The sequence below is a fragment of the Natrix helvetica genome, assembly GCF_964273705.1.
Source record: "Natrix helvetica genome assembly, chromosome: 15".
NCBI lineage: Eukaryota > Metazoa > Chordata > Lepidosauria > Squamata > Natricidae > Natrix > Natrix helvetica.
In genome coordinates this window covers 1,473,523-1,499,912 of record NC_138565.1, presented here as the reverse complement: position 1 = coordinate 1,499,912, position 26,390 = coordinate 1,473,523, and the positions used below count along the sequence as shown (strand labels likewise).

The 26,390-nt window shown below is 51.9% G+C and overlaps 5 protein-coding genes across 6 annotated transcripts; 1 reads left to right on the top strand and 4 right to left on the bottom strand.

The window, feature by feature from the left end:
- Window positions 1–682: 682 nt before the first annotated feature.
- On the bottom strand, window positions 683–4,250 carry LOC309399315 (uncharacterized protein). Its single transcript, XM_081967031.1, has 6 exons — window positions 3,851–4,250; window positions 3,569–3,705; window positions 3,258–3,328; window positions 2,571–2,687; window positions 1,783–1,884; window positions 683–936 (listed from the first exon to the last, which is right to left on the bottom strand). The coding sequence occupies exons 1-6, from the start codon at window positions 3,941–3,943 to the stop codon at window positions 914–916; spliced, it is 543 nt and encodes a 180-aa protein (XP_081823157.1). The 5' UTR covers window positions 3,944–4,250; the 3' UTR covers window positions 683–913.
- A 501-nt stretch (window positions 4,251–4,751) lies between these two features.
- On the bottom strand, window positions 4,752–7,613 carry LOC309399310 (lipocalin-like). Its single transcript, XM_081967025.1, has 7 exons — window positions 7,366–7,613; window positions 6,872–7,011; window positions 6,484–6,557; window positions 5,989–6,099; window positions 5,561–5,656; window positions 5,271–5,292; window positions 4,752–4,895 (listed from the first exon to the last, which is right to left on the bottom strand). The coding sequence occupies exons 1-7, from the start codon at window positions 7,453–7,455 to the stop codon at window positions 4,889–4,891; spliced, it is 540 nt and encodes a 179-aa protein (XP_081823151.1). The 5' UTR covers window positions 7,456–7,613; the 3' UTR covers window positions 4,752–4,888.
- Window positions 7,614–8,219: 606 nt separating this feature from the next.
- Window positions 8,220–10,771, bottom strand: LOC309399306 (lipocalin-like). The gene is made up of 7 exons (XM_081967022.1): window positions 10,596–10,771; window positions 9,956–10,095; window positions 9,696–9,772; window positions 8,984–9,097; window positions 8,792–8,893; window positions 8,644–8,669; window positions 8,220–8,409 (listed from the first exon to the last, which is right to left on the bottom strand). Exons 1-6 carry the CDS (start codon window positions 10,686–10,688, stop codon window positions 8,644–8,646), a joined length of 552 nt encoding a protein of 183 aa, XP_081823148.1. The 5' UTR covers window positions 10,689–10,771; the 3' UTR covers window positions 8,220–8,409.
- Window positions 10,772–12,322: 1,551 nt separating this feature from the next.
- On the bottom strand, window positions 12,323–14,925 carry C8G (complement C8 gamma chain). The gene is made up of 7 exons (XM_081967748.1): window positions 14,763–14,925; window positions 13,861–14,000; window positions 13,570–13,640; window positions 13,371–13,472; window positions 12,993–13,094; window positions 12,695–12,733; window positions 12,323–12,451 (listed from the first exon to the last, which is right to left on the bottom strand). The coding sequence occupies exons 1-7, from the start codon at window positions 14,889–14,891 to the stop codon at window positions 12,432–12,434; spliced, it is 603 nt and encodes a 200-aa protein (XP_081823874.1). The 5' UTR covers window positions 14,892–14,925; the 3' UTR covers window positions 12,323–12,431.
- Window positions 14,926–19,597: 4,672 nt separating this feature from the next.
- On the top strand, window positions 19,598–24,913 carry LOC309399328 (F-box/WD repeat-containing protein 8-like). 2 transcript variants are annotated; one of them, XM_081967055.1, is made up of 3 exons: window positions 19,598–19,714; window positions 21,966–22,139; window positions 24,219–24,913. In XM_081967055.1, exons 2-3 carry the CDS (start codon window positions 21,970–21,972, stop codon window positions 24,361–24,363), a joined length of 315 nt encoding a protein of 104 aa, XP_081823181.1. In that variant the 5' UTR covers window positions 19,598–19,714; window positions 21,966–21,969; the 3' UTR covers window positions 24,364–24,913. The 2 variants fall into 2 exon arrangements, with proteins under 2 accessions (XP_081823181.1, XP_081823180.1); XM_081967054.1 differs by having other exon boundaries at window positions 19,601–19,748.
- Window positions 24,914–26,390: the final 1,477 nt, after the last annotated feature.

Here is a 26,390-nt window from a genome sequence, read left to right as displayed (position 1 = left end):
GGGTCCCCAGAGCTATCCCTCCCCACCCAGAAATTCTCACAATCCATCCGCCTCCCTCGGTGTGCATGTCACACAGCACCCGCAGGGGCCGGCAGTCCTGGGGGAAGATGGGGTGCCAGCCGCTCAGAACCCCCCCCCCTGGGCTAGGAGCTCCTTGCAGCTTCGGGCACCTGGGCAGAAGGAGAGGCTGGCAAGGGGGGCGACTGGGGGGAGACTGGGGGCGGGAGACTGGAGTGAGCCATCCTGTGGCCCACTTGCCTCATTTTAAGGAACTGGTTTTTCACCTGGGCTCAATTGACCTCAAGGGGAGAGTAAGGAGCATAGAATATCAGAGTTGGAAGGGACCTTGGAGGTCTTCTAGTCCACCCCCACCCACCCCCAAGGCAGGAGACCTTATATTATTCCAGTCAAATGGCTGTCCGTCTCTTCTTGGAAGAGATGGAGAACCCACAACTGCAGAAGGCCCATCCCTTCCACTGGCTCCTTGGTCTCCCTGCCAGGAAATTTCTCCTTCGTTCCAGGCTGCTTCTCACTTTAACCAGCTTCCACCCATCGTTTCTTCTCTTGCCCCATTCTTGGGCTCACTTTGGGGATTCCCCCAGAGCTGAGAAAAGCGACATAACATCACACCCACACACACACACACACAAACAGGCCACAAAAGAGGTGCATTTACTGAATCTATTTATTAAGAGGGCATCAGGGATGTTTATGTTTTAGGGAAGAGAAAATTGCACAGAGCGGCTGTTGAAGTGGAGTTTTCGTCCTGGGGGTAGAGGTCTTCTGGGCTCCCAGCCCCCATCTGTCATTGCCAGGCACTGAGAAAGGGATGCAGACCTGGAGCGAGGACAGGGGGGCTCCCCCTGGAAACGGTCCCTCTGGCGTTTAGGTCACCCCCCCCCGTCAGACTTGGCTAGGTGGATTTTGCAGCGGCATCTGCGGACACAAAGTCACTTATCGCCTGCTTCTAATTCCCAGACTCCGGAGGCACAAAGAGGGCAGTGGGAGGAACGGCAAAGCCCCCCCCCCGGGCATGTGGGGGCTTGCTCCTAACTTAGAGCTGGATTTTGTTTATACCGAGGGATCTTGGGGAAAAAACACCCCCTTCCCTGTGGACCAAGTGATGTATGTGAATCCAGTCCCACCCCCACCCGTGAATTCGGGCAGCCTTTACAAAGAGAGCCCCGAAAAACAGGGGGGGGGTGGTCTGGGTGGCTCTGGATCCGGTCAAGAGCCAGGAGGAGCTTCCCTGCCTGGATGTTGCATATTTTTGGGTGCTCCAAGTGGGAATGCCAAAGAGGGCTCTGGCCTGCCTTTTGCTGCTCCTACAAATGACCCCCCCTCCCCTGCCTCCCCCTAGATGCGCCCCTTCCCCTTCCAGCCCCTCCTGAGAGCCTCCGGGCCCCTCAGTTATCAGCCCACATGGGATCTGACTCTCCTTGTCGGATGGTTGCCAAATTCCATCCCCTCATTCTGTTTTCTTTTTCTCACTGCAGAAGTTTTAGATAAGTATGTCTTTCGATGCGTCTTTTGATGCGCGTATGCGTGTGCCTTTGTGTGCATGGAAACAAAACGGCCGGGCGCAGGAGCAAGTGAACGGAAGGAGCATCTGAGCAAGGAAGGACCCTGGCCAAACATGCTGGTCTCTCCTTGCCGGGTGGGCAAGTGATTTTGTAAGGGATCTGGACAAGCTTTCCCCACGTGGCGTGAAGGAGCCCCTCTTGCTCGCTTCCTCCCCCCCGCCCCCCCCCTCTCTGACCGTGGCTCATCTTGGCATCTTACCTTTCGCCTCCAAGAGGAATATCTGCTCTCTGTCGATCTGACTTTCCATAGCGAAGTCTACGAAGGACTGCTTCCTGGAAAGGGGCACTGAGATGTCCCTGTCTGCAGAAAGGGAGAAGAGGCAATCCTGAGCTGAACGGGCTTCTTGGGTTCCCCCCCCACACAGAAATTTCCGTGGGGAGAATGCCCTTCACACAGAGGGGACACCCGTGGGCCCCAACCCCTTTTCCATCCCAAAGGAAGCCCTGAAGATGGAATCCACCCTGATCTTCGTGGTGCCAGGGTGACACCTGATTGACGTGGGCCCCATTATGGCTTGGGGGGTGGGTCCTGAGTGCAGGGAGGGGCTGGGGCTGGGTGGGGCTGGAAAGAGGAGTCGCCCCACAGCCTGGGTGTTGACCTCTTGCATCAGGTGGAACCAGAAACACGAAACCAGAAACCGTGAGGCTCTTGTGGCACTCCAGGCGATGCAGCTGATGTGGCTGACCCCACGGCCACCCAAATCTCCCCGTCGGAGGGGGAGGACTGGCCCCTCCCCAGAAGGTCACACATCACTTGCATTGACCTCAAACCCTTTGATTGCCCTTGCTGCATCTCAGGTGGGCCACCTGGCTGTCCAAAAGGGAGAAGTGGGCCAGGGGTGGGTCTTCCCTCCCATCCTCCTCCTTTTGGGCAAGGGCCCCCCCAAAGGGAGAGTCCAGAATGGCCACTGGCCAAGAGAGGGATGGGCAAGTCTTGGTCCCTTCTGCTTCCCCCCTTAGCGCTAGGGGGAGGCTCTGGATACCCACCGTAGTATGACACAAACTTGCAGGGTTTGCCATCAATCTCCATTTGGTCTCTGACACTGCTCATCATGTAGGTCCTGCAGTCCGTCTTACTCTTCTCTATGATTTTGTCCCCCCATTCTGGGAGCAAGAGCAGAAGGAGCCCCCCCCCCAAGTTAGCGGTGGGGCCAAGCCGTTGCAGAAAGCTTAAACCAGACTCATCCTCTCCTGCTAAGTACAATTCTTAAAAGCCAAACTGATATTTCTTTCTATTATTAACCTCCCTTTAACGCAGGAGACACACACGGAAAGATTACATCGAGGGGAAATCAGGATTAATGTTGGCTGATTCAATGCTAAAAGGACAGCTTGGAAGGTTAACTTCTCTCCTTGGGTAGAGGTAGCCCAGATGTTTCCAGTGGGAGGGAGTTCCTCAGGTTCAGCTTCTTTTTCAGAGAAGTGGAAGGGGGCCCTTAGATCCCCTCCTGGGGCGGAAGGTGAGAATGCGGCTTAAGTGCTTCGGTCAACCTGCTCCCCCTCAGATGGTGGGAGCCGAGAAACCCAGGACGATGGTCCTGGGAGTCTTTCCAGCTCCTCCCTGCCTCCCTGCTTTGCTGAGGCCTCAAGGGAGCTGGGGTGGTAGGAGACCCAGAGAAACTGACCGGCTAGATGCCCTCTGGCTAGAGAGGAGCCCCTCCGATTTATACCAACCGCTTTTGTGCAAGTATCTCCCGTCCTTCTGTTTCGTGTACATCATCTCCACCTCCATGGGGCCGTATTCCCTGCAGAATTAAGCGGGGGAAGAAGGAGTCATTAGGCAGCTGCGGAATCAGCTCCTTGGCACGGCTCCTTTCTTGGCCAGAAAAGGCTTCGGCAAGGCTCAGCCCCTGGCGACGCCTGTGAGGACATCCCCCAGCCTCCCCACCACTCTCCAAGGCACAAGTGCCCACCCTCCTTCCCACCCACCCACCCAGCCAGGGGGACAGAGGTCCCAGGCCTGGCCCAGCAGAGTGGGCACTCACGTCGTGCAGTTGGTTGTGATGGTGAAGCTTCCCTCTTCCTGACTGGTTATGTTGCAGGTCATGATCTCCTTAACCAAAAATTCCACCATCCACGCACAGTTGGACCCTATCCCGTGGACGTACCACTGCCCTAGAAGCTGGGGGACAGCGCTTGGTTAGCCAACCCAGATTCCGCGGCAGGCGTGCCAGGGAAGTTGGGCCAGGGCACCCATCTGGACAACCGGCCTCCTGCCCAGCTCATTGGGGGCTCTTTTGCAGGGAGAGGCAGCCTGGCTCAGTTACCTGCCCAGGACCGCATTCGTTGGGCTCATCGGAGGAGGCAGTGGGGAGGCAGAAGAAGGCAAGACCCAAAACAGACAGCCAAAGGGGCCTCATCCTGCCCAGGTGCTTGGTCCCTGCTCAGCCAAGGAGCCCCTTGGAGAAGCCGGTTCCCGAGGTCAGCGGCTTTTATAGCGCTTGGACGTCACTTCCCCTCCCAACGGCCGGCATCCTCTCTGAACTGCCGTGGCACCCGGAATGGGGCATCGCTGCCAGGACAAAGGGCGATTATCTCAGCCGGCACAAAGGGCCATTGCTCTGCCTGGCCAAGGATGGCCTCCAGGCTTTTGGGTGGCCTCCAGCCAGGAAAGCCGGCCTCAGGGTGGAGTTGGCCAAAGGCAGCTGATGCCAATCCTGCCCGCTGCTGTCTGGGCCCTGATTTCCCCTCCGTTTCAAGCAAGAGCGAGGCGGCCAAAGTGAAGGAAACACCCCAAATGACCTCCAGCTCAGGCAGAACAGAGATGCCAGTAAGGACAGCAAGAGTGAGGACAATAAGCAAGAAGTTTGAGGGCTGGGACTTGGTCCCAATTCAGACCTTCCTTCTGGGAACATGCCGACTTTTAAAGGATGTGTGTTGTAAAAAGAAAAGCGTGTATTCGAAATGTTATATATGTGGAGACTTGTGTGATTTATAAGACTGCCGGATCAGAAGAAGACGACAATATCCAGAGGTTTTCCCTCTTCAGTTGCTGATGGTTTTCACTTTAACCTCACAGCCCTCTGAGGTAAATTCACCTACCTGAATTCAGGCCGTCAGCAGGCCTTGCGGGGACCTTCCCCGTGTTGCCACCGGCCCCTTCCCCAACCAGGAGCCCCACAGAAAACACAGCTCAGGAAGAGGGGAAGGTGTCATCTATTTATTCCAGGGAAGGGGAAGGAAGGGGGGGCAAGGCAAATGAGGAGGGGGGGTACAAGAGGTGGGAGACCAGCAGGTATGGCTTCCGGGCCGAAGCGCCTTGGCGAAGGAGGGTCTGTGGCTGGAGGGGGAGAGGCTGGGTCTCTTCAGCCGCTGAAAAACAAAGCAGCAGAAAGAGGGGAGGGTGAGCACAAAATGGGGAAGGGAGTCTGTTCTCCAAAACCCCTCCTCTTCCCCCAACATTTCTCCTCAGAGCCATCCACACAACCTTTACCAAACCAGCCCCCCCCCCCTCTTTAGAACAAGGTGCTGCACCAGGGAGGGTCACACAGGAGCTGGAAATGTTACGGCACCCACAAACACACCCACACACACCTTGCTCGCCAATGGCCGCTTAGAGGCATCTCTTCTCCTGCACACAAACAGCTGGAGGGCAGCCCCCCCCTCACGTGCCACCATAATAAAGGCAATCCCACCCCTCCCCTCCCGCTGCCCCATCCCAACCCTTTGCGAGGCAATGGCACTCACCTAATTTCCTTGAAACATTTATCTGCAATGCAGAGGAAGACACGGTCAGTCTCAAAGGCTGGGCAGGATTTAGGGACCAGGCAAAGGCAGGAGGGCAGCGACTCCTTCTCAGCCGGGGGGGGGGGGTGTTGGGGGAGGCTGGGGGTTCCCTGCAAAAGCTCACTATTCCCTTAGCTACATGTCCTGCCGCTCCCCCTCCCCAGCCGCCCTCTTCCGCCCTCTGGGGGGTTCCCAGGTGTCCTATGAAAGGGTCTCTGCTTCAAAGGCAGGAAGAGGGACCCTCCGCTCACCGGAGAAGGGCGGAAGCACCAGCTCGCCCATGAGCCCCATCTTCTGGCAATAGGCCTTGAATTTGTCCAGCTCCCCATCTCCCTTTGGGTCTCTGCCTGCAAGGGGAAAGGGGACAGGGGGGAGGAAGGCTGCAGCTATTCACACGTGCAATGGGCATGGGAGGCTCTGGGCAGCGATCCCCAAACTCCCTGCTGGAGGAGGAGCCGCCCACAGGAACCCACCCGCAGATCCCCCCAATTTGGAAGCGATGATAGAGTCCAAGTCTTGCTCAACTGCATAAGGGAGCAAGGCTGGTGGACAGGCAAGCCATGGGAGAGAGAAGAGGAGGCCTGCTTGACCCAGGCCGCCGTCCCCACACCCGTCACCCACAGCTGCTTTGGTTTATGGCCTGGTTCAAGGAGCAGGAGGGCCCTGCCAGATCACCCACTGTAAAGCTGGAGGGTCTTGCTGGGAGGCATCCCCTTCATCTCCCGCTGGACGTAGACGATGGCGAAGTTGGCGTCGCTGGCCAGCACCCACAAGTCCTTCTTGACCTTCTCTGCAGAGGGAGAAGCAGTGGGGGGGGGGCAGTCAGTACCCTCCCCCCTTGGAGGCTCCCTATGGACCCTTCTACACCCCCCTCCCCCACACCCTCTGGAAAACCACATGGGGCCCTCTGCACATGGTCAGAATCTCCCTCATCTTGGGAAGAGGAGCCAATGTCATATAAATATCTTGAGTTAAAATAATATGAATTGTATTTGTTGACTGGGGAAGAGATGCACGAAAGCCTTTTTGTAACCAACCGAAACACTTTCTACAGTATGTAAAGAAGGATGTGTTTGTTTTGAAGATTAAAAAAAAAAAAAAAAATTTAAAAAACGTCTCTTCTGATGAAAGGAAGCCCTCTTGCGGGGTCCCACTGAGGGGTCCCCCTCCCTACCGTCACTCGCGGTGAAATGTCCCGGGTTTTCCGTCTTCATGAAGGTCCCCTTCATTCCTTCGCAGTTCTCTCCCCTTGAAAGAAGCAGAGAGAAGCAGTGTGGGGGGGCCATTCGGGCAGGCAAAAGAGGCGCCATTGCTGGGCTTCCTTTGGGTGACCCTCATTCCCCCCCCCCCCCCCCCGTGTGTGTGTGGATTCCAGTGGCTCCCAGAGATTTAGTCCTGGGACTCTGCCCTGAATCCTGAAGGGAGCAAAGGGGGCTTTCCTGCACTTGGCTTACATCGGGGATGGGTGGAGCTGTGCCCCCAGCCCCCATCTGTCAGGGGAAAGGGGAAGCATGGTTGGGGGGAAGGGTCCAGGAGGGGCCCCGACCACAAAAGATATTTACAAAAGGTAATAAGTTTCTATTTCCAGGTTGCCATTTGCTAAGGGGACGATCTGGACCGCCGGTGTCGTGATGATTTCCTTCAAGCTCTGAAGCATCGGGTCGGTGGAGGCAAGTGCCAAGACGTGCCACTTCCCTGCAAACTGCAAAGCCCCACCAACCCACCCCCGTGGTTAGACCGGCAGGCCTGCCCCTCCCGCCCAGCCCTCCTGGGGCAGTGGGGCCCTTTGAATTCCCACCACCACCACCACCACCACTGCCTCCCAGAAGGGCTGCTGCTGCTTCTGCCCGAGGGAGAAAGGGCAGAGACCGACCACAGTGAAACTGCAAAACCCCAGGAAGCCCTGACGTTTGTGTTGCTGAGGTAGACTGCGCTTGAATATGGAGGGGCCGTTTGTCTGAGGACCGCAGAAGGTTTGCGCAGGAGCTCCTCGCCCGCCTCTGGAGCCCTGGAAGTGGCTCAGACACCCCCAAGCCCCCTTCCCTGCAACCGGTACCTTGTTAAGGTTGAAATTTGGATCCACTTCCACGTCGGCCCAGACACCAAAGATGCAGAACGCGGTGAGGCTGAGCAGGGCGGCTTCCATGCTGGTGGGTCTGGCTTGGTGCTCCTCAGGTGCGGGCAGGAGGGCAGAAGGGTGGCAGCCCCTCTGGGGTACTCAGATTTATACCTCTCCCTGGCAGTTGGCAGGAAGCGGGGCTTATGCAAGGCTTTGGGCAACTGGTGTCCAGTAACATGGCATTAAGGGATAAGAGGTGCTGCAGTTGACCCACCCCAGGGAGGAGGAGGGGAGGAAGCACAGCCTGTAACCCAACCTCCCTTTTATCTAAATCCCCTCTAAATCCCCAGGACTGGAGAGGGGCTTCCTTCAATGCCAGGCCTCAAGAAAGAACAATGGTGCAACTATCACTCTCTCTCCCTCTCTCTTACACACACACACACACACACACCCTGGAAAAAACCCACTCTGGCCCCAAAAATCCCCACCTCCCACTTGGGAAGACGAAGCAACAGTGCTGCATAATTCTTTGTTAGGCTACAGAAGGCAGGGAGGCCGTGTCTGTGTGTGTGTGTGTGTGTTGTGTGTGTGTGTGTGCACACACAAAAAGGCTGGGCTTTGAAAGGGCAGAGGGCAGGGGGAGCTTTGTCCGGGATCTCATCCTTTGAGAGGAGCAGCAGTCAGAAAAGTTGCATTGTTGCATTTTTAGGGAACTTTTTTTAAATGGTCCAAGAAGAGACTTGGTGGAATCTCAGACATTAAAACCTCCCTCAGGCCTGAAAGCCCCCCACCCCTTCCCCACAATCCCACTTCCCACCGAAAGGCGGAGACGGCAGCAGAGACACAGGGGCTGTTACATGTTCTTTTATTATTGCTGTTATTAATATTTCCAGGGCAGGAGAAAGGCTGCTATCAGGCGAGAGGCAGGCGGGGTGCTGGGCTGGAGGGGAAAGGAGGCCACGGGGAGAATTCCAGCACTGCGGGGAGAAAGGGGTCTTCGCCCTCCCCCCTCTCCTTTGGAGCCAGGAGCCAGGCGAGGAACTGCAGAGAAAAAGGAGGAAGTTATTTCAAGAGACTGTTTTAAAAACAAGACAGTATCTATTTAAATCAATAAAATGTATTAAATCTTCAAAAGAAACATTAAGATGCCAACTAATGTAAAGGGGGAAAGAAGAAGAGAAATAACACATACACAAAAAGTTAAAAAGTGGCACAAACGTTTGCATTCTTGGATACTTTTCCGGGCGAGCGAAAGCGGGAACGAATGCCACTCACCTACACGGCTTCTCCCATGCAGAGATCTGCCCAGAAGGAAGACAGGAAAAGGGGTCAGACGAGGAGGCCCCTCCAGCGGGCACCCAACGATGGATGCCAGCCCACCCACCCACCCTTCCTGCAAAGCCCACCCGCCGTGCGCCCTCACCAGTCCGGGGCAGGACGAGGACGTCTTCCTGGGCAAGTCCCTGGTTCAAGGCCGTCTGGGTGAACTTCGCCAGCAGCTCTGGGCGCAGCTGCTTCTGCCTCCCTGGCACCGGAAAGCAGAGCAGGTGAGGGACCCTGGCACTCCCCCGCAGCTGCCTCCCCTGGCAGAGCCCGCCTCGCCGGCTGCACCTACCGTACAGGGTGACCATGGTGAAGGTGTCGGCCCCCTTGGTGATGGTGTCCCCCAGCAGTGCGTACTCGTTGTAGTTGGTCTCCAGCACGCGGATGTTGTGGGCACTTCCTGACCCTGGAAGAGGAGCAGAGACGGGGAGAGGACCCTAGCCAAAGCCCCTGCGGGGTGCAAGGGTTGATGACCCCTTCCCTTATAGGCAGGCAGAGGGTCTCCCTCCACTGCAACTCTCCTGCCAGCCACATCACCTTCTTTGCAACGGGCAGGGAATTGTCTCCTGGGGCGGGGGGGAATCAGCTCCCCCCTCCTATCCCGAGGGCTTCCAGGCGAGCCTTCCCACGAGTCCCATCTTCCTGGCTGGGGCTGATGGGAATGGGTGCCCAATGCATCTGGCGCTGCCTTGGATGAGTTGGGGAAGCGGTGTTGGCTTTGGTTGCCTTCCTCCGGCAGGGGCGGGCAGGGATGAGGAAGAGGAGGAAAGCAAGAGGCTGGGCTGGGGGGGCACCGCTTCCTTGGGCACCTGGGTGGCATGGTAGGCAAGAAGGCTGGTCCTATGGGCTCCCTTGTTGTCCTTCTGCTCCTCCAGCCTTCTTCCCCCCAGGAAACCAGTTTCCTCCCGCTGGCAAAGCCGAATGTTTGATCAGCCCCCTTGGACGGGGCTGAGCAGGAAGGGGGCAGGGGGCCTTCAGGGGGTGGGGGAGGGGCTCCCACATACAAGGGCTGGTGTAGGTGAAGCGTCCAGGCTCCTCCGTCCGGAGGAAAACGGTCCTCTTGGTCTCGCACTGGTCAAGCCTGGCAGGGAAGGAGGGAGGGAGGGAGAGGTCAGGCAAGGAGGTGGCCGCAGCAGGGTTGGCTCTGGGGGGGCAGGGGGAAGCGCCAACCAATTGGGGCAGCTGACAGCTCTGGCACAGGGGCCGTGGCCCCCAGTCTCCCCACCCTCCCCCTCCAGAGGACCCCCCAGCGGAGCCCCCTTACTTGGGGTAGGTGGAGGCGATGTCCAGGTTCCCGTCTTCCGTGGGGGAGACGACTGTGGTGCACATCTTGATGACGGCCCTTTTCTCCTTGAACCAGCGGGAGTTGGAGGCCAGGCCGATGCTGTACCAGGTGCCTGTGAACTGGGGGGGGAGAAGGGTCAGCCCCCCCCCCACAGGCCCCCCTTGGCCTCTCCCCCCCCTCCTTGGCTCAGGCCACCCAGCCAGGAGGGCATTTGGCAGAAGAGCAGAGGTGGGGACTCGTGGGTGGGGCCACTCCAGGCCCCCAAAGATCCCAGGGACCGAATGCAGCCGGGTCCCTTCCCAGTTTGAGAGAGTCAGCAGAAAAGGGGGAGCTTTTAAACTGGGGAGGGGGGGAGGTTGCTTCCATTTCCGCCACCCCCTCCTTTGAAAGCCCCGGACAAGCTTTCTGCAGCTCAGCCCTTTGCCAGGAGTGTGGACGAGTGTCGGGGTCTCTTCCTCCATATTCTTCAGACACCCCCAAAACACAGAGAGAGGGGGGAGAGAGAGAGAGAGCACCAGGGGTCTCTGAGCCTTTCCAGCCACCGGCTGAGATGAGGAGCCCACCGAGAGGTCTGTGCCTGGGCCAGGGCCGCAGGGCGCCAGGGTGGCAGTTGGGTTACCTGCTCTTGCTGGAAGTCAGCCTGGACGGGCAGCTCGGCCTGCACCTGCAGCAGGCAGAGGAGGGCCAAGGCGGCAGACGGCTCTGCCCACATGCTGGAGCTGGGGGGGTTCCTGGGCTCTACCTGGTGTGGGGTCTCTGCAAAGGCTTCCGCAGGCAGGAATGGTCAGCCAGAACCCAGGACGAGCGGCTATATATCGGCCAGCCCAGCAGCAGGTCAAGGGGCAACCGATGCTGGAGGCCGGCCCCTGCTTCCCCTGCCCCCTCCTGGCAGCATTACGCAAGCCCAGAGCAGGAAAACAGGACAGGCAACGGGGCCCCTGCTCTGCTCTGCTCTGTAGGGCCCAGCTGTGCGAGCATCAGCCCACAGGCCCACCAAGGAGACCCCCCCCCACTGGAAGGTGGAGGACCTCCCCCTCCCATCATCCAGGCTGTGTGCAGAGGGACGGCCCCTCCCTCCCTGGCTCTCTCCCCCTGCTGTACAAAGGGCTGCCCCCTTCCACGCGGCACAGAGGAGGACGGGAGGAAGGAGCCCAGGAAGGACGGACTGTCCACAGCTCCCCCTCAGCCTGATGCCCCGCCAGCCCTGCTGCTTTCCCCCTGGGGAGGGGGGCTTTTGCTGGTGGGCACTGCCTGGGGTCTTGATTGCGCTTGGCAAGAAGAGCAGGAACAGGAGGGCTGGGTCAGTCCACTCTGCAGCTCCCAGGAAGTCTAAAGCCCTTGTGGGGGGGGGCAATGGGGGGGATGGTCTGGAGTCCCTGAAGGAGAGGCCGGACGGCTATCAGCCCTCCCTCAGCTTCCTAACGGGGTCCAAAAGAGGGCCAAAGAACATTCTGGCAGCTGCCAGGCTGGACGTAGAGTTGAGCCCCTTCTCAGGCTCGGCTGGGTGAGGGGCAGGATGGGGCTCAGTGGGGCTGGACATCAGCAGGGACCTTGCCTGGGAAAGGAGGCAGGGAAGAGCCCCCTATTGGGGAGCTGACCGAGGCTGAACAAGTGGCTGCCCCTCCCTCAGCCTGGCCAAAGGAAGGGCAGTCGTTGGCCGGAGGCTTTGGCCAGGCTCCTCCCTGGCCCCATCCCTTCCAGAAAGGGGTCAGGGAAGGAGCTGCCACCCCCTTTGGAGCCAGAGGAGAGAGTGCCAGAGCCGGGAGAGGGGGGCACGGCTGGGGGGCGCTGGGTAAACAGCACATGCAGAGGATTATTGGCACTGGGACGGCAAAACAAGCCCAGAGAACAGGCCTGGCAGGGGGGCCGGGGGGGCAGCCAGCGCTTTCCAGAACTGCTTTCTCAGCACAAGAGTCCCAGAACAGTCCAGGCCTGGAGGCAGGGCAGCTGAGTGGGCACGGGGCCTCTGGGGCACGGGGGGGGGGGGGCAGGGACTGTGAGAAAACAAGGCCCAGGTGCACCCAGCCTGGCGCTGCCTGTGGGGGGGGGGGGAACCTTTGGGGGGCATCAGGCAGGAGAGGCGTTGATTCTCCGTTGCAAAAGAGCCCAGAGTTTGTTCCACCACTTGCAGTCCAGGCCCCTCCACTCTCTCCCCCCCAGGCCCTCTTAACTCTGCGGCCAGAAGGCCTCTTATGCTTGGGGGGGGGGTTGAGGTAGCCACAGAGACTGCCGGGGGGTGGGTGGGTGTCATTACAGGCCCAGTTCTACCTTTCAGCAAGCAACTCCAACCTGATTTTTAGCTATAACGTCCCTTTTTTTTCCTGCAAATATCAATAACGTCAAAGAGGGTTTTCGTGTTTTATTTTCATGGGAACAAATACACGGGGAAACTTGGGCGATTTCTGTGGTTGCCTTGACACGGTGGGGGGGAGCCTCCGGTCGCTCCTGATTCCTGCTATCCTGTGTATTTCGTTTCTGGAAGGCAGACAGAGAACATACGGGGGTGGGGGGCTGTCAGAGGATCGGCCCCTGAAAGGCCTCTGCTTAGCCTCCTGCAGACCCCATCAGACCCCCCCGGAAAGGCTCTGTGCGTGTTGCCCATCAGCCGAGGAAGCAAAGCCCGCCTGCCTCTTGCAGGCGCTAAGGGTGCGCAAGGCCGTCGTCCAGGCCCCGGGGGTGGCGAGTTTGGCCGAGGAGGCACTGAAGCCGGCAACTCACCGTCAAGGATGTGGAATTGGTCGGCCGAGCTACAAAACCCTACAGAAGAGAAAGTGGGGTTAACGGTTCTGGGGGTTTGACTCATCCGCTCCCGAGAATCATCAGGCCAGTCCTGGCTTCCCCCGGACCCTGCGCTGGTTGGACGGAGGGGCTTTCCAAGTCCTCTGAGCCCCTTTGCTTGGCCCAGCATGGATGTTTAGGAATAAGGGGGAGGGGTCTGGTGCCGCGCAGCAGCTGCCTGACAGACAGGGAGCGCAAACCTCCACCCCCCCCCTCCCTAGGGCAAAAAGCTGCTCACCGTAGACGGGGTAATAGAAGATGAGGTCATCTCTGATGCCCAGGACAGCCATGGCAGCTTCGAACTTCTTCAGGATGTCAGTTGGCACCTGTGCCGTCCGTCCTTCCGGGGGTCCCATGAAAGAGAGACACATCAGGGGAACCCCAGTTGCCCTTCCCCCCCCCCCCAAGGACCTCTTTGCTCCCTACAAGAGGGTGGCCCCGGCAGGAACCTCCTTCAGAGATCCCCCAGGCCCTCTCCTGCAGGATTTCCCCAGCCAGAGTGGAAGGAGGCTGTCCCAGAGAGGCCCCAGGAACCGTCACCCCCTCCCCAACAGTTTGGGGTTCTCTGGGCCTCCCCCACAGCCCCACCAAAGCCCACCAAAGCTTTCATCCACACCGTAAAGTTTGGCTGAGATCTTGCGGTTCTTCTGGAAGTAGAGGATGGCGTAGCTGCTGTAGTCCGTCTCCCCCACCACCACGTTCACTGGGGCACCACGGCCTGGAAGGGGGACCACAGAGAGATCAAGGCACAGCTTGTCCTGCAAGGGCCAAAGGGCAGCAGGAGAGAGGAAGCCATCTCCTCTCCCGCCTCTCACCTTTCAAGAGGAAGCGCCCCGGGGCCTTGCCGGCAAAATAGCTCTGCTTGATGTTCCAGCAAATCCCCTCCCTGCAGAGATGAAGGCAGGATGAGCCCACCGAGGCAGGACAGAAAGACAGACAAAAGGACCCCTTCCACCCAAAAGGACCTCTGTGGGGCCAGCTGCAGAGAGGCTCCTGCACGTCGGAACTGGCTCCCCCTCCCTGCGTGTGAGCTAGCGAGGGCCCCCCTGGAGGCATAGTCAGGCTGAGCCCCCCCACCCTGAGCACAGGGACCCCGAAACACTCACAGAGGCCGGAAGGTGCTAAAGAGCAGGGAGCCCCTGTCGGTCACCGAGACCACCACGTTGGTGGCTTCCACCCGGTAGCCGTTTTCCCGCAGGTAGAGGCAATCAGAGGCCACCCCCACCAGGAACCACTTCCCTGCAAACTAGAAAAGGAGGGAGATGGCCATCTTGTCTCCCCCCCCCCTTGACCCCCAGTGGATTCGAGGCTGCGTGGCTGGGCTTCCTTGCAGTGTTTCTGCACAGCCCCTTAAGGTGCAGCAGAAATTAAGTCCAAGAGCCGTTTCAGCTAATGCTATTTGTAAAAAAAGGCAGCAGCAGCTGTTTAAAAACAAACCCTTCACTCCTTTATTTGGCAAAGCAGGACAGTGCATTGACTCCCCTGAGCTGCAGAGGGACAGAAGAAAGCTTGGAAGGGAGGGAAGGAAACGGGGCTGGGGCTTTGATTTAGGACTCTATGTTCTAACAAAAGCCAGAGGGGAAGAGGAGATGCCCGTTATGCCAGCCCTGCCGCCTATCAGGGGAGCCGCCTCCTCTGCACTGTGGCCGCCTTTGTCCGGAGGTTGGCAGGGAGCGTGGAGCTGAGCAAACAGAGCAGATAAGGAGGCGCCTAACAAGTGGGGCACTACGAGGGGATCAGGATTATGGGCTTGCAAACTAGGGTACCTGCTCAATCCCTGGAAAGGGTGGGGAGGTAGGAGGAGAGGCCCTTCCGAAATGCAGCGGAGCCACAGAGATGAAAATAGAGGCTTGTGGGCAGCAAGAAGTTAGGAGAGCTGCCTCCCGGGGACCCTTCGGCCCAGCGCAGGATGAATTCTGGCGGCTCTTGGACATCTCAGAGCGACCGGAGGGGAAGCTGAGCTTTTCACACCCAAACGAGCCCCCCCCCCTCTGTTCCCCCTGCTCACCCGAGCAGGATCGAACTGCTCTTGAGCGCTGATGGTGTCGATGGGGCTCTTGGGGGGTTTGGGCCTCCGTGCCCAGGAGGGTGAAGCCAGAAAAAGCCCAGCCAGGAGAAGGACAGCAATTGGAGCCATGGTGGGACGGCAATGACCAGCAGTGCTCGGGTGCCCTTGGGCACAGGAGGGTGGGCGGGCGGGCTCCCAGTTAGGCATTAATCAGGCTTCCCAGAAAAGGCCACTGGGGAGCAGTTTTTTTTTGTCTGCTTTTCATTTTCCATCGTTTCTACATCTTCATTATGCCTCCCCCCTTGTTCCTTCACTTCTTTCTTCAGTTCCTGCTTCTCTGAGTTCAAAATTCTATTTAGACTTGATTTTAATGATTTACGCATATTTTTTATAATTTCATTTAGTTCTTCAAATTCCCACCTTTCCATAATGTCCAGTTCCAAAATTGCAGTTAGTTATACAGTTCTTATTTCAAAGTTCTGGTCAGCCTTAAATTTAGCTAATTCAGCTAATGTGAAGAGGAAGAGAAGCAGAAGCCATCTTGGTCTTTTGCACAGAAAGAAGACTTCGCATTTTCCCGGTTCTTGATTTTAATATTTCCCCCCCCCCCCATTACCTTCCACCTCTCGTTGGTTATAGTTGCTCAAAATATATGAATTGGAACAAGCTTGCGTACAGCCAAACTCCAGTATGTTTCTCTTCGCCTCCTGTTTTATCAAGTTCTGATTTATGGAAATTGGTTAATTAAATCTTCCTGCTCAGAGTTTTGCATTCCATTCGCCTCCCCTTTCCCTAATAATATTAATAACGGGGCTTCTAATAATAAAGACACAGAAATATAACCATAAAATTCATTAAAAAGGTTTATTTTCTTTTCTGTCTGCGATCCCGACATTGTCCACAGGAGGGCACACTTTTCTGTCCCTTAGCGTTAGCATTGAAGTCATCAATACAATACAATACAATAGTAGAGTTGGAAGGGACCTTGGAGGTCCTCTAGTCCAACCCCCTGCCTAGGCAGGAAACCCTATATCATAAGGCTTTCTAAACGGGTTACGGCTTTTGGATCAGGTTTCCCTCTCCTGTGCCTTTTCTGCAGCCCCTGGGCCTCCCCTTTCCCTAATAATATTAATAACGGGGCTTCTAATAATAAAGACACAGAATAATAACCATAAAACCCATTTAAAAGGTTTATTTTCTTTTCTGCCTGCGATCCCGATATTTTCCACAGGAGGGCAGACTTTTCTGTCCCTTAGCGTTAGCATTGAAGTCATCATAAGGCTTTCTAAATGGATTACGGCTTTTGGATCAGGTTTCCCGCTTCTGTGCCTTTTCTGCAGCCCCTGGGCCTCCCCTTTCCCTAATAATATTAATAACGGGGCTTCTAATAATAAAGACACAGAATAATAACCATAAAACCCATTTAAAAGGTTTATTTTCTTTTCTGCCTGCGATCCCGATATTTTCCACAGGAGGGCAGACTTTTCTGTCCCTTAGCGTTAGCATTGAAGTCATCATAAGGCTTTCTAAATGGGTTACGGCTTTTGGATCAGGTTTCCCTCTCCTGTGCCTTTTCTGCAGCCCCTGGGCCTCCCCTTTCCCTAATAATATTAATAACGGGGCTTCTAATAATAAAGACACAGAAATATAACCATAAAATTCATTTAAAAGGTTTATTTTCTTTTCTGTCTGCGATCCCGACATTGTCCACAGGAGGGCACACTTTTCTGTCCCTTAGCGTTAGCATTGAAGTCATCAATACAATACAATACAATAGTAGAGTTGGAAGGGACCTTGGAGGTCCTCTAGTCCAACCCCCTGCCTAGGCAGGAAACCCTATATCATAAGGCTTTCTAAACGGGTTACGGCTTTTGGATCAGGTTTCCCTCTCCTGTGCCTTTTCTGCAGCCCCTGGGCCTCCCCTTTCCCTAATAATATTAATAACGGGGCTTCTAATAATAAAGACACAGAATAATAACCATAAAACCCATTTAAAAGGTTTATTTTCTTTTCTGTCTGCGATCCCGACATTGTCCACAGGAGGGCACACTTTTCTGTCCCTTAGCGTTAGCATTGAAGTCATCAATACAATACAATACAATAGTAGAGTTGGAAGGGACCTTGGAGGTCCTCTAGTCCAACCCCCTGCCTAGGCAGGAAACCCTATATCATAAGGCTTTCTAAACGGGTTACGGCTTTTGGATCAGGTTTCCCTCTCCTGTGCCTTTTCTGCAGCCCCTGGGCCTCCCCTTTCCCTAATAATATTAATAACAGGGCTTCTAATAATAAAGACACAGAAATATAACCATAAAATTCATTAAAAAGGTTTATTTTCTTTTCGGCCTGCGATCCCGACATTATCCACAGGAGGGCACACTTTTCTGTCCCTTAGCGTTAGCATTGAAGTCATCAATACAATACAATACAATAGTAGAGTTGGAAGGGACCTTGGAGGTCCTCTAGTCCAACCCCCTGCCTAGGCAGGAAACCCTATATCATAAGGCTTTCTAAACGGGTTACGGCTTTTGGATCAGGTTTCCCTCTCCTGTGCCTTTTCTGCAGCCCCTGGGCCTCCCCTTTCCCTAATAATATTAATAACGGGGCTTCTAATAATAAAGACACAGAATAATAACCATAAAACCCATTTAAAAGGTTTATTTTCTTTTCTGCCTGCGATCCCGATATTTTCCACAGGAGAGCAGACTTTTCTGTCCCTTAGCGTTAGCATTGAAGTCATCATAAGGCTTTCTAAACGGGTTACGGCTTTTGGATCAGGTTTCCCGCTTCTGTGCCTTTTCTGCAGCCCCTGGGCCTCCCCTTTCCCTAATAATATTAATAACGGGGCTTCTAATAATAAAGACACAGAAATATAACCATAAAATTCATTAAAAAGATTTATTTTCTTTTCGGCCTGCGATCCCGACATTGTCCACAGGAGGGCACACGTTTTTGTTCCTTAGCGTTAGCATTGAAGTCATCAATACAATACAATACAATAGTAGAGTTGGAAGGGACCTTGGAGGTCCTCTAGTCCAACCCCCTGCCTAGGCAGGAAACCCTATATCATAAGTCTTTCTAAACGGGTTAAGGCTTTTGGATCAGGTTTCCCTCTCCTGTGCCTTTTCTGCAGCCCCTGGGCCTCCCCTTTCCCTAATAATATTAATAACGGGGCTTCTAATAATAAAGACACAGAAATATAACCATAAAATTCATTAAAAAGGTTTATTTTCTTTTCTGTCTGCGATCCCGACATTGTCCACAGGAGGGCACACTTTTCTGTCCCTTAGCGTTAGCATTGAAGTCATCAATACAATACAATACAATAGTAGAGTTGGAAGGGACCTTGGAGGTCCTCTAGTCCAACCCCCTGCCTAGGCAGGAAACCCTATATCATAAGGCTTTCTAAACGGGTTACGGCTTTTGGATCAGGTTTCCCTCTCCTGTGCCTTTTCTGCAGCCCCTGGGCCTCCCCTTTCCCTAATAATATTAATAACGGGGCTTCTAATAATAAAGACACAGAATAATAACCATAAAACCCATTTAAAAGGTTTATTTTCTTTTCTGCCTGCGATCCCGACATTTTCCACAGGAGGGCACACTTTTCTGTCCCTTAGCGTTAGCATTGAAGTCATCAATACAATACAATACAATAGTAGAGTTGGAAGGGAACTTGGAGGTCCTCTAGTCCAACCCCCTGCCTAGGCAGGAAACCCTATATCATAAGGCTTTCTAAACGGGTTACGGCTTTTGGATCAGGTTTCCCTCTCCTGTGCCTTTTCTGCAGCCCCTGGGCCTCCCCTTTCCCTAATAATATTAATAACAGGGCTTCTAATAATAAAGACACAGAATAATAACCATAAAACCCATTTAAAAGGTTTATTTTCTTTTCTGCCTGCGATCCCGATATTTTCCACAGGAGGGCAGACTTTTCTGTCCCTTAGCGTTAGCATTGAAGTCATCATAAGGCTTTCTAAACGGGTTACGGCTTTTGGATCAGGTTTCCCGCTTCTGTGCCTTTTCTGCAGCCCCTGGGCCTCCCCTTTCCCTAATAATATTAATAACGGGGCTTCTAATAATAAAGACACAGAAATATAACCATAAAATTAATTAAAAAGGTTTATTTTCTTTTCGGCCTGCGATCCCGACATTGTCCACAGGAGGGCACACTTTTCTGACCCTTAGCGTTAGCATTGAAGTCATCAATACAATACAATACAATAGTAGAGTTGGAAGGGACCTTGGAGGTCCTCTAGTCCAACCCCCTGCCTAGGCAGGAAACCCTATATCATAAGGCTTTCTAAACGGGTTACGGCTTTTGGATCAGGTTTCCCTCTCCTGTGCCTTTTCTGCAGCCCCTGGGCCTCCCCTTTCCCTAATAATATTAATAACGGGCTTCTAATAATAAAGACACAGAAATATAACCATAAAACCCATTTAAAAGGTTTATTTTCTTTTCTGCCTGCGATCCCGATATTTTCCACAGGAGGGCAGACTTTTCTGTCCCTTAGCGTTAGCATTGAAGTCATCATAAGGCTTTCTAAATGGGTTACGGCTTTTGGATCAGGTTTCCCGCTTCTGTGCCTTTTCTGCAGCCCCTGGGCCTCCCCTTTCCCTAATAATATTAATAACGGGGCTTCTAATAATAAAGACACAGAAATATAACCATAAAACCCATTTAAAAGGTTTATTTTCTTTTCTGCCTGCGATCCCGATATTTTCCACAGGAGGGCACACTTTTTCTGTCCCTTAGCGTTAGCATTGAAGTCATCATAGAGCCAGTGGGGAAGGAGCGGCGGCTGTTGGCTGCCGTTGGGATTGGATTGCACCCCCCCCCCCCCCCCCGGCAGAGGCTTCGCTTGACTGAAGCGGGGAAGCTCGTGAACCAGCTGCTTTGGAGGGTTGCGGCTGGCTTTCGGGGCACAGTGGCATGGGGCACCGGCCGGGCAGAGAAGGTGCTTCTTCCCTCGTTCCTCTTCGTGTTGGCGGGCGAGTCTTGGGGAGGGAGGGAGGGGGGAGAAGGGGCTACGGGAAGGGATCATGCCGGTCTGCACTGAGGCGGGAGGGGGAGATTTTAGTGGGTGGGAGATCCTGCTTTTTGCAAGACGGAGGGTGACGGTCTGGAGCCCTCAATCATCAACAATCAACACCCCCTGCCCCCTCCCTCCTTAGCAAGGAATTAAAAACATTTATCTTCAGTTTGCACCTTTCAGTAAAATGGTAAAAAAATAAACACGGGTATTTGCAACGGCTCCTTTCAGAGGTTTTTGCGTGTAATTATTGTGAACTTTAGGAGGGGGGGAGGGAATGTTATCTTTTTTGTTCCTGCTGTGTTTTGGGAGTATGAAATACTCAGTTGTTGTGCACAACATGCAAAATACTAATTATTATCAATTACTGAAATGTCTTGAAAAAGCATAATCATTTACCATATTTATTTGCCAACTGCAAATAGTTGCAAGATGTACTGAGTGTCAAGACAAATATTGAAATTAGGAGATACAAGCAACAATAATAGCTTTAGAATAATTTGTCATCCTCTGCTGAAGCTAGCAGATATAAATATGAACTATTTATTCATAAATGCTAGGAAAATGTCCCTTCATGAAAAATTACTTTTTCAGTCAACTCTACCTGGCATTAGTTGGGGGAACAGAAATATTAGTTGGCCAATTCTAAAAGAGCACCACAAAGAATTTAACAGATGTTTAAGAGAGCTGGGTTTTTCATTTATATTATATGTATGAACAGAATTAACACAAATTGCAGATATCAATCAAAAATAAAGAAAAAAGGATGAAATAATGCTCATTTTTAAAAACTCAATGAAAATAAAAGCAATATACCAAGAAGGTGGCATACTGGTTGTGATTTGATCTCTTCGGGGGATCCAGGGGATCCCCTATACAAGTATTTTAATATTGCAGACTTGCAGTATTATAAGTGATACTGATATTATATAACACTTTTAATTAAACGGGTACCTTGAAGAAACATAACTTTGAGTTTCAAATAACACTGATTTCCGTTGTTGTCAGGTGACACCTGTGAAAAAAATTCAGGTGCTCAGGCATGAAAATGTGCCACTCAAACACTATACTTTTCCGCTCACGCTGAAAAAAAATTAGAGGGAACGTTGCTTCCTAGTACCTTTCTTTCTCTTTCTTTTTCCTTTTTTCTTTTCTTTCTTTTTTTCTTTTTCTTTTTCTTTCTCTCTCTCTCTCTCTTTCTCTCCCTTTCTTTTTTTCTCTTTCTCCCTCCTTCCTACTACCTCTCTCTCTCTCTCTCTCTCTCTCTCTCTCTCTCTCACTCTCTCTCTCTCTCTCTCCCTAACCCCTTCCTCTCTGTGGCAGCCCCTCAAATATTGGAAGTCTGCTATCCTGTCTCCCCTGGTCCGACCCTAGACTAGCCATGCCCAGTTCCTGCAACCGTCCATTGTATGTTTTAGCCTCCAGTCCCCTCATCATCTTGGTTGCTCTTCTCTGCGCTTTTTCTAGAGTCTCCGCATTTTTTTTCTAGTGTGGTGACCAAAACTGCATGCAGGATTCCAGGTGAGGCCTTACTAAGGCTTTATGGAGTGGTATGAGTCTTGGTCTTCATTTTATCCCATGGCTTATTAGTCCTTTTATTTGACAAGGGCATCTGGATTTAACCCTGCAGTCTTTCTATCTACAGGTGGCCCTCAGGTTACGGCCACAGTTGAGCCCCCCCATTTCTGTCGCTAAGTGAGGCAGTGAGTTTTGCTCCATTTTACGACTTTCCTTGCCATCGTTGTTAAGTTAATCACTGCCATTGATAAGTTAGTCACCAGGTGGTGAAGTGAATCGAACTTCCCCGTTGATTTGGCTCATCAGAAGGTCACAAAAGATGATCACATGACCTCAGGACACTGCGGCCGTCATAACTGTGAGTCGCTTGCCAAGGGTGGCGGGGAAAGTCATAAAACGGGACAAAACTCACCAAATTTCTCACATAGCAACATCAATTCTGGGCTCAGTTGTGGTCGTAAGTCCAAGACGACCCCTGTTCAGTGGCAATCTGCATTCTCTTGTTTGGGGCAAAGAAACAGGACCAAAAGCCCAAACACCAGACATTGTTTCCTCTTAAGGACTAGTAGATTGTCCTCCTGTTTAAGCATGCAGGACAGGCAGGTATCTTCCCTCCCACCTCCTTAAATATTCACAATCCCTTCTCTTGCTTTCTCAGGGTGATGGTGTACGACCTCCGCAGAAGTGAGCCTGTCTCCTCGCTTTGTGGCCATCAGTTGGGGGTCTCGGTGGTGCAGATGGACGACTGGAAGGTGGTCAGCGGCGGCGAAGAAGGGCTGGTCTGTGCATGGGACCAGCGCATGGGCAGCAAGCTCTGGGAGATGCATGCCAGGTGAGATCCTACCGCTTTTGCCCCCAGCCCCCAGGAGCCCTTTGCAGGCCTCTCAAACTCTCTGCATGCCCCATTTTTCACAAAAAAACAAGGCATCCAGGGGGATTGGGAGGTCTGCAGAGTGCAAAAACTTTTTTTAAAATTTACAATCTTGGTGCATCTTTTTTTTTTTAATTGAAAAAGTTTTATTCAAACATATTTTCCCCCTTTAAGCCCCCCACCATACAGTATAAATCCCATACAGATACTATACCCCTCCCCTCCCCCCAGCCCCCCCTAAAGAAAGGAAATTCAAATATTATACCAATTATTTTACCCCCTCCCCTCCCCCTGTCTAAAAGTAGATTACTCATACACATATTGTACCCCCTCTCTTCCCAACAATCACAATTTAAATTTCTCTTGGAATAATAATAACCCATCAATCCCTTCTTCTAAACTAATTTAACATATATAAATCATAATATAAATTTCTCTTAAAATAATATTTCATTAATCCCATCTTCTAGTATATTTATACATATATATTACCCCACCCTCCACCCTAACCCACCCCCACCTCCCACTCAACCCCCCCCCCCTGACTTCCACTATACACCACTCTAATGATTCCAAGCATCCCATGTATTATTTACTCTAATTCTAAGATTGATTAGAATCTTGGTGCATCTTATACTCCCAAAACTACAGTAATCAGTGGAACAGCTTGCCTTCAGAAATGGTGGGTTTTTAAGAAGAGACTGGACGGTCACTTATCTGAAAGGATATAAGGTTCTCCTGCTTGAGCAGGGGGCTGGACTAGAAGACCTCCAAGGACCCTTCTATTCTAGTCTAGTCTAGTCTAGTCTAATCTAGTCTAGACTATTCTGTTTTCTATCATTTCTATTCTATTTTCTATCATTCTGTTCTATTCTGTTTTCTATCATTCTATTCTATTCTGTTCTATTTTCTATCATTTTATTCTATTCTGTTTTCTATCATTTTATTCTATTCTATTTTCTATCATTTTATTCTATTCTATTCTGTTCTATTTTCTATCATTCTATTCTATTCTGTTTTCCATTCATTCTATTCTATTCTATTTTCTATCATTCTATTCTATTCTATTCTGTTCTATTTTCTATCATTTTATTCTATTCTATTTTCTATCATTCTGTTCTATTCTGTTTTCTATCATTCTATTCTATTCTGTTCTATTTTCTATCATTTTATTCTATTCTATTCTGTTTTCTATCATTTATTCTATTTTCTATCATTCAATTCTATTGTTTTCTATCATTCTATTCTATTCTGTTTTCTATCATTCTATTCTATTCTATTCTGTTTTCTATCATTCTATTCTATTTTCTATCATTCTGTTCTATTCTATTTTCTATCATTCTATTCTATTCTATTCTGTTCTATTTTCTATCATTTTATTCTATTCTGTTTTCTATCATTCTTTTCTTCCCTTCTCTCTTCTCTTCCCATCCCTTCCCTTCTCTCTTCTCTTCTCCTCTTTTTCCATTCCATTCTTCTCTTCCCTCTTCTCTTCCCTTCCATTCTCTCTTCTCCTTTTTTCCATTCTATTCTTCTCTTCCCTCTTCCCTTCCCTTCTCTCCTCTTCTCCTTTTTCCATTCCATTCTTCTCTTCCCTCTTCTCTTCCCTTCCCTCTTCTCTTCCCTCTTCCCTTCCCTTCCCTCCCCTCCACCCCTGTTCTCTTCTGTAATCTCTTCTCTTCTTCTCTGCTCCCCTCCCTTCCTCCCCTCTTCTCTCTCCTCTCTCCTCATCTTCTCCCTTCCTTCCATCCATCCTTCCTTCCTTCCATCCATCCATCCTCCATCCATCATACACAGTGGTTAAAATGCAGCATTGCAGGCTAACTCTGCTGATTGCCAGCAGTTCTATCCTGACAGGGCTCAAGGTTGACTCAACCTTCCCTCCTTCCGAAGTGGGTAAAATGAGGACCCAGATTGTTGGGGGCAAGAGGCTGATTCTGTCAACCGCTTAGAAAGGGCTGTAAAAGCACTGTAAAGCGGTATATAAGTCTAAGGGCTATTGCTATTCTCCTTACTTTCTTTCCCCTTCTCTCCTAACAGGCACCGAGGCATCATCTACGCCTACGAGTTTTCCATCGACCAGTTGGTGGCCGAGAGCGGCCTTCCTATCTGCCGTTCCTCTTACAACGAAATGACCGGCTACAACTACAATATTGGCCTTGTGGTCCCCTATGACAACATCTAGGCAGCGCCGGAAGAAGGGGAGAACCAAGATGTCTGGGGAGATTCTCCGTCATGCAGGCCAGGATTGTCCCAAAGGGGCCTTTTTTCTTTTCAAGAGGCAGCTGGACTTTCTGGTTTGTTTTGTTTCTCCGAAGACGTTTCGAGGATGAGAGGCGCGAAAGGTCTTCGAGGAGAAAGGGAGTCCAGGGGCCTCTTGGGAAAAAAAAAAGCACCTTCAGGCCAAGGGGAAGACCAACTAAGCTGGACCCTAGAGAAGGGGAACCCCAAGGATGGAGCTCCTGCAAAGCTCTTGGGAGGGCTTGGGCTGGCCCATCAGGCAGCAGCAAAAGAGGGGCACATGGGATCTCCCCAAAACTTCTAACAACACCACTGTAGAATGGAAGAAATGATGGCCCACAGGAACCACGATAGATAGGTAAGAATCAGGAGGTAGTAATAAAGACTGAAGCCCAAAAACCAGGAGGTAGGAACACGGGCTGCTGCCCACGTGGGCAGAGACCGCAGGGAGGGGCTCCATTCAATTGCACTGCGTTCAACACTGCTTTTCTGGAGCTGGCACCAATGCTACCTGCAACACCTGGAGAGCTACCTGCAATATCTGGAGCGCTGCCTGCAACACCTGGAAAAGATGGGGCTTTGGGAGCTTTTTTCTTGTAAATAAAATATCTTTATTAAGCGATGGTCTCGGAACAGGTGTTGGTGTGCTTGAAAAATGGCTGTTTTTATTGTCAGTGATGCTTGTGTTTGAAACCCCAAATTAAGAGGAGATCCGGAGGACGCCCTGCCATGCCTTCCGTGGCCCTTCCACCACAGGTAAGTCGAGCACGTGTGTGTAAGTATCCTTTCTCCTCCAGCTCCATTGGCACTTCCCCTTGATTGCGCCAGGACTGTCGAACCTGCGACCTTTCCTCTTAACCTTGCTGCCTAAGGGCGCTGGGAGTTGTAGTACATATCTAACTCGATGCAGCACGAGGTTCTTTGCCCGATCCGGCTTATCCATGCCAGTTCCTGCTGGCTGGGTCAAAAAAAAAAAAATGTAGCACGAGTCATTTTTGGAGGCCTCCTTTGCTGGATGGGCCAGTGGAGCTACAGAAGGAAGAAATGCACACACGTGGCCGGATGTATATTATTGTGTATACCAGCGAGGGCAGGTGTTTTGCAAACTTGTCGGAGGTGGGGGACTTCAACTCCCAAGTAATTTTGGGAGTCGAAAGCCGTGCCCCTTCGAAGTTGCCAAGTTTCAAAAAGACTGCTCTCTCTTACCAGCTCTAGGCTGCAAAAACATGGTAGGCCAACAAAAATGTAGCTTCCCTCTGGTGGCTTGCTTCTACTTTTGCAGACCAGAACTCGTAACCTTAGTGGTATACACACCTTAATGTATGGTAATATGTAGATCAGGGGTGTCCAAACTAGGGAACTTTAAGACTTGTGGACTTCAACTCCCAGAATTCTGGGAGTTGAAGTCCACAAGTCTTAAAGTTCCCAAGTTTGGACACCCCTGATGTAGATGTATAAGCATATTACCATATATTAGGGAATATACCTATTGCTGTGTGTGCCTGTGTACATTAACACACATACATACGCTCACCTAGGCTCAGATCTAGTGGGTTGCTTCCTAATAGAACTTAGCCTATATTATTCTATGTGTCTGTCTCTTAAAGTCATCATAAGGCTTTCTAATAATAAAGACACAGAATAATAACCATAAAATTCATTAAAACGGTTTATTTTATTTTCTGCCTGCGATCCCGATATTGTCCACAGGAGGGCACACTTTTCTGTCCCTTAGCGTTAGCATTGAAGTCATCAATACAATACAATACAATAGTAGAGTTGGAAGGGACCTTGGAGGTCCTCTAGTCCAACCCCCTGCCTAGGCAGGAAACCCTATATCATAAGGCTTTCTAAACGGGTTACAGCTTTTGGATCAGGTTTCCCTCTCCTGTGCCTTTTCTGCAGCCCCTGGGCCTCCCCTAATAATATTAATAACGGGGCTTCTAATAATAAAGACACAGAATAATAATA

What these genes read in the sequence shown, in the direction of transcription:
- LOC309399328 (XM_081967054.1), top strand. Translation starts at nt 19,690, where the DNA reads ATGGGGCACCGGCCGGGCAGAGAAGGTGCTTCTTCCCTCGTTCCTCTT. An exon ending in GTTCCTCTTCGTGTTGGCGG is followed by an intron (nt 19,749 to 21,965) that starts GCGAGTCTTGGG and finishes TTGCTTTCTCAG; the next exon opens with GGTGATGGTGTACGACCTCC. An exon ending in CTCTGGGAGATGCATGCCAG is followed by an intron (nt 22,140 to 24,218) that starts GTGAGATCCTAC and finishes CTCTCCTAACAG; the next exon opens with GCACCGAGGCATCATCTACG.
- LOC309399306 (XM_081967022.1), bottom strand. Translation starts at nt 10,688, where the DNA reads ATGTGGGCAGAGCCGTCTGCCGCCTTGGCCCTCCTCTGCCTGCTGCAG. An exon ending in CTTCACCTACACCAGCCCTT is followed by an intron (nt 9,098 to 9,695) that starts GTATGTGGGAGC and finishes CTCCTCTTCCAG; the next exon opens with GGTCAGGAAGTGCCCACAAC. An exon ending in CACCATGGTCACCCTGTACG is followed by an intron (nt 8,894 to 8,983) that starts GTAGGTGCAGCC and finishes TTCCGGTGCCAG; the next exon opens with GGAGGCAGAAGCAGCTGCGC.
- LOC309399310 (XM_081967025.1), bottom strand. Translation starts at nt 7,455, where the DNA reads ATGGAAGCCGCCCTGCTCAGCCTCACCGCGTTCTGCATCTTTGGTGTC. An exon ending in CAAATTTCAACCTTAACAAG is followed by an intron (nt 7,012 to 7,365) that starts GTACCGGTTGCA and finishes GGGGCTTTGCAG; the next exon opens with TTTGCAGGGAAGTGGCACGT. An exon ending in ACATTTCACCGCGAGTGACG is followed by an intron (nt 6,100 to 6,483) that starts GTAGGGAGGGGG and finishes CTCCCTCTGCAG; the next exon opens with AGAAGGTCAAGAAGGACTTG.
- LOC309399315 (XM_081967031.1), bottom strand. Translation starts at nt 3,943, where the DNA reads ATGAGGCCCCTTTGGCTGTCTGTTTTGGGTCTTGCCTTCTTCTGCCTC. An exon ending in ACGAATGCGGTCCTGGGCAG is followed by an intron (nt 3,706 to 3,850) that starts GTAACTGAGCCA and finishes GCTGTCCCCCAG; the next exon opens with CTTCTAGGGCAGTGGTACGT. An exon ending in ATTCCTCTTGGAGGCGAAAG is followed by an intron (nt 937 to 1,782) that starts GTAAGATGCCAA and finishes TTGTGTCCGCAG; the next exon opens with ATGCCGCTGCAAAATCCACC.
- C8G (XM_081967748.1), bottom strand. Translation starts at nt 14,891, where the DNA reads ATGGCTCCAATTGCTGTCCTTCTCCTGGCTGGGCTTTTTCTGGCTTCA. An exon ending in TTTAGCACCTTCCGGCCTCT is followed by an intron (nt 13,641 to 13,860) that starts GTGAGTGTTTCG and finishes TCATCTCTGCAG; the next exon opens with GGAGGGGATTTGCTGGAACA. An exon ending in GGGGCGCTTCCTCTTGAAAG is followed by an intron (nt 13,473 to 13,569) that starts GTGAGAGGCGGG and finishes TCCCCCTTCCAG; the next exon opens with GCCGTGGTGCCCCAGTGAAC.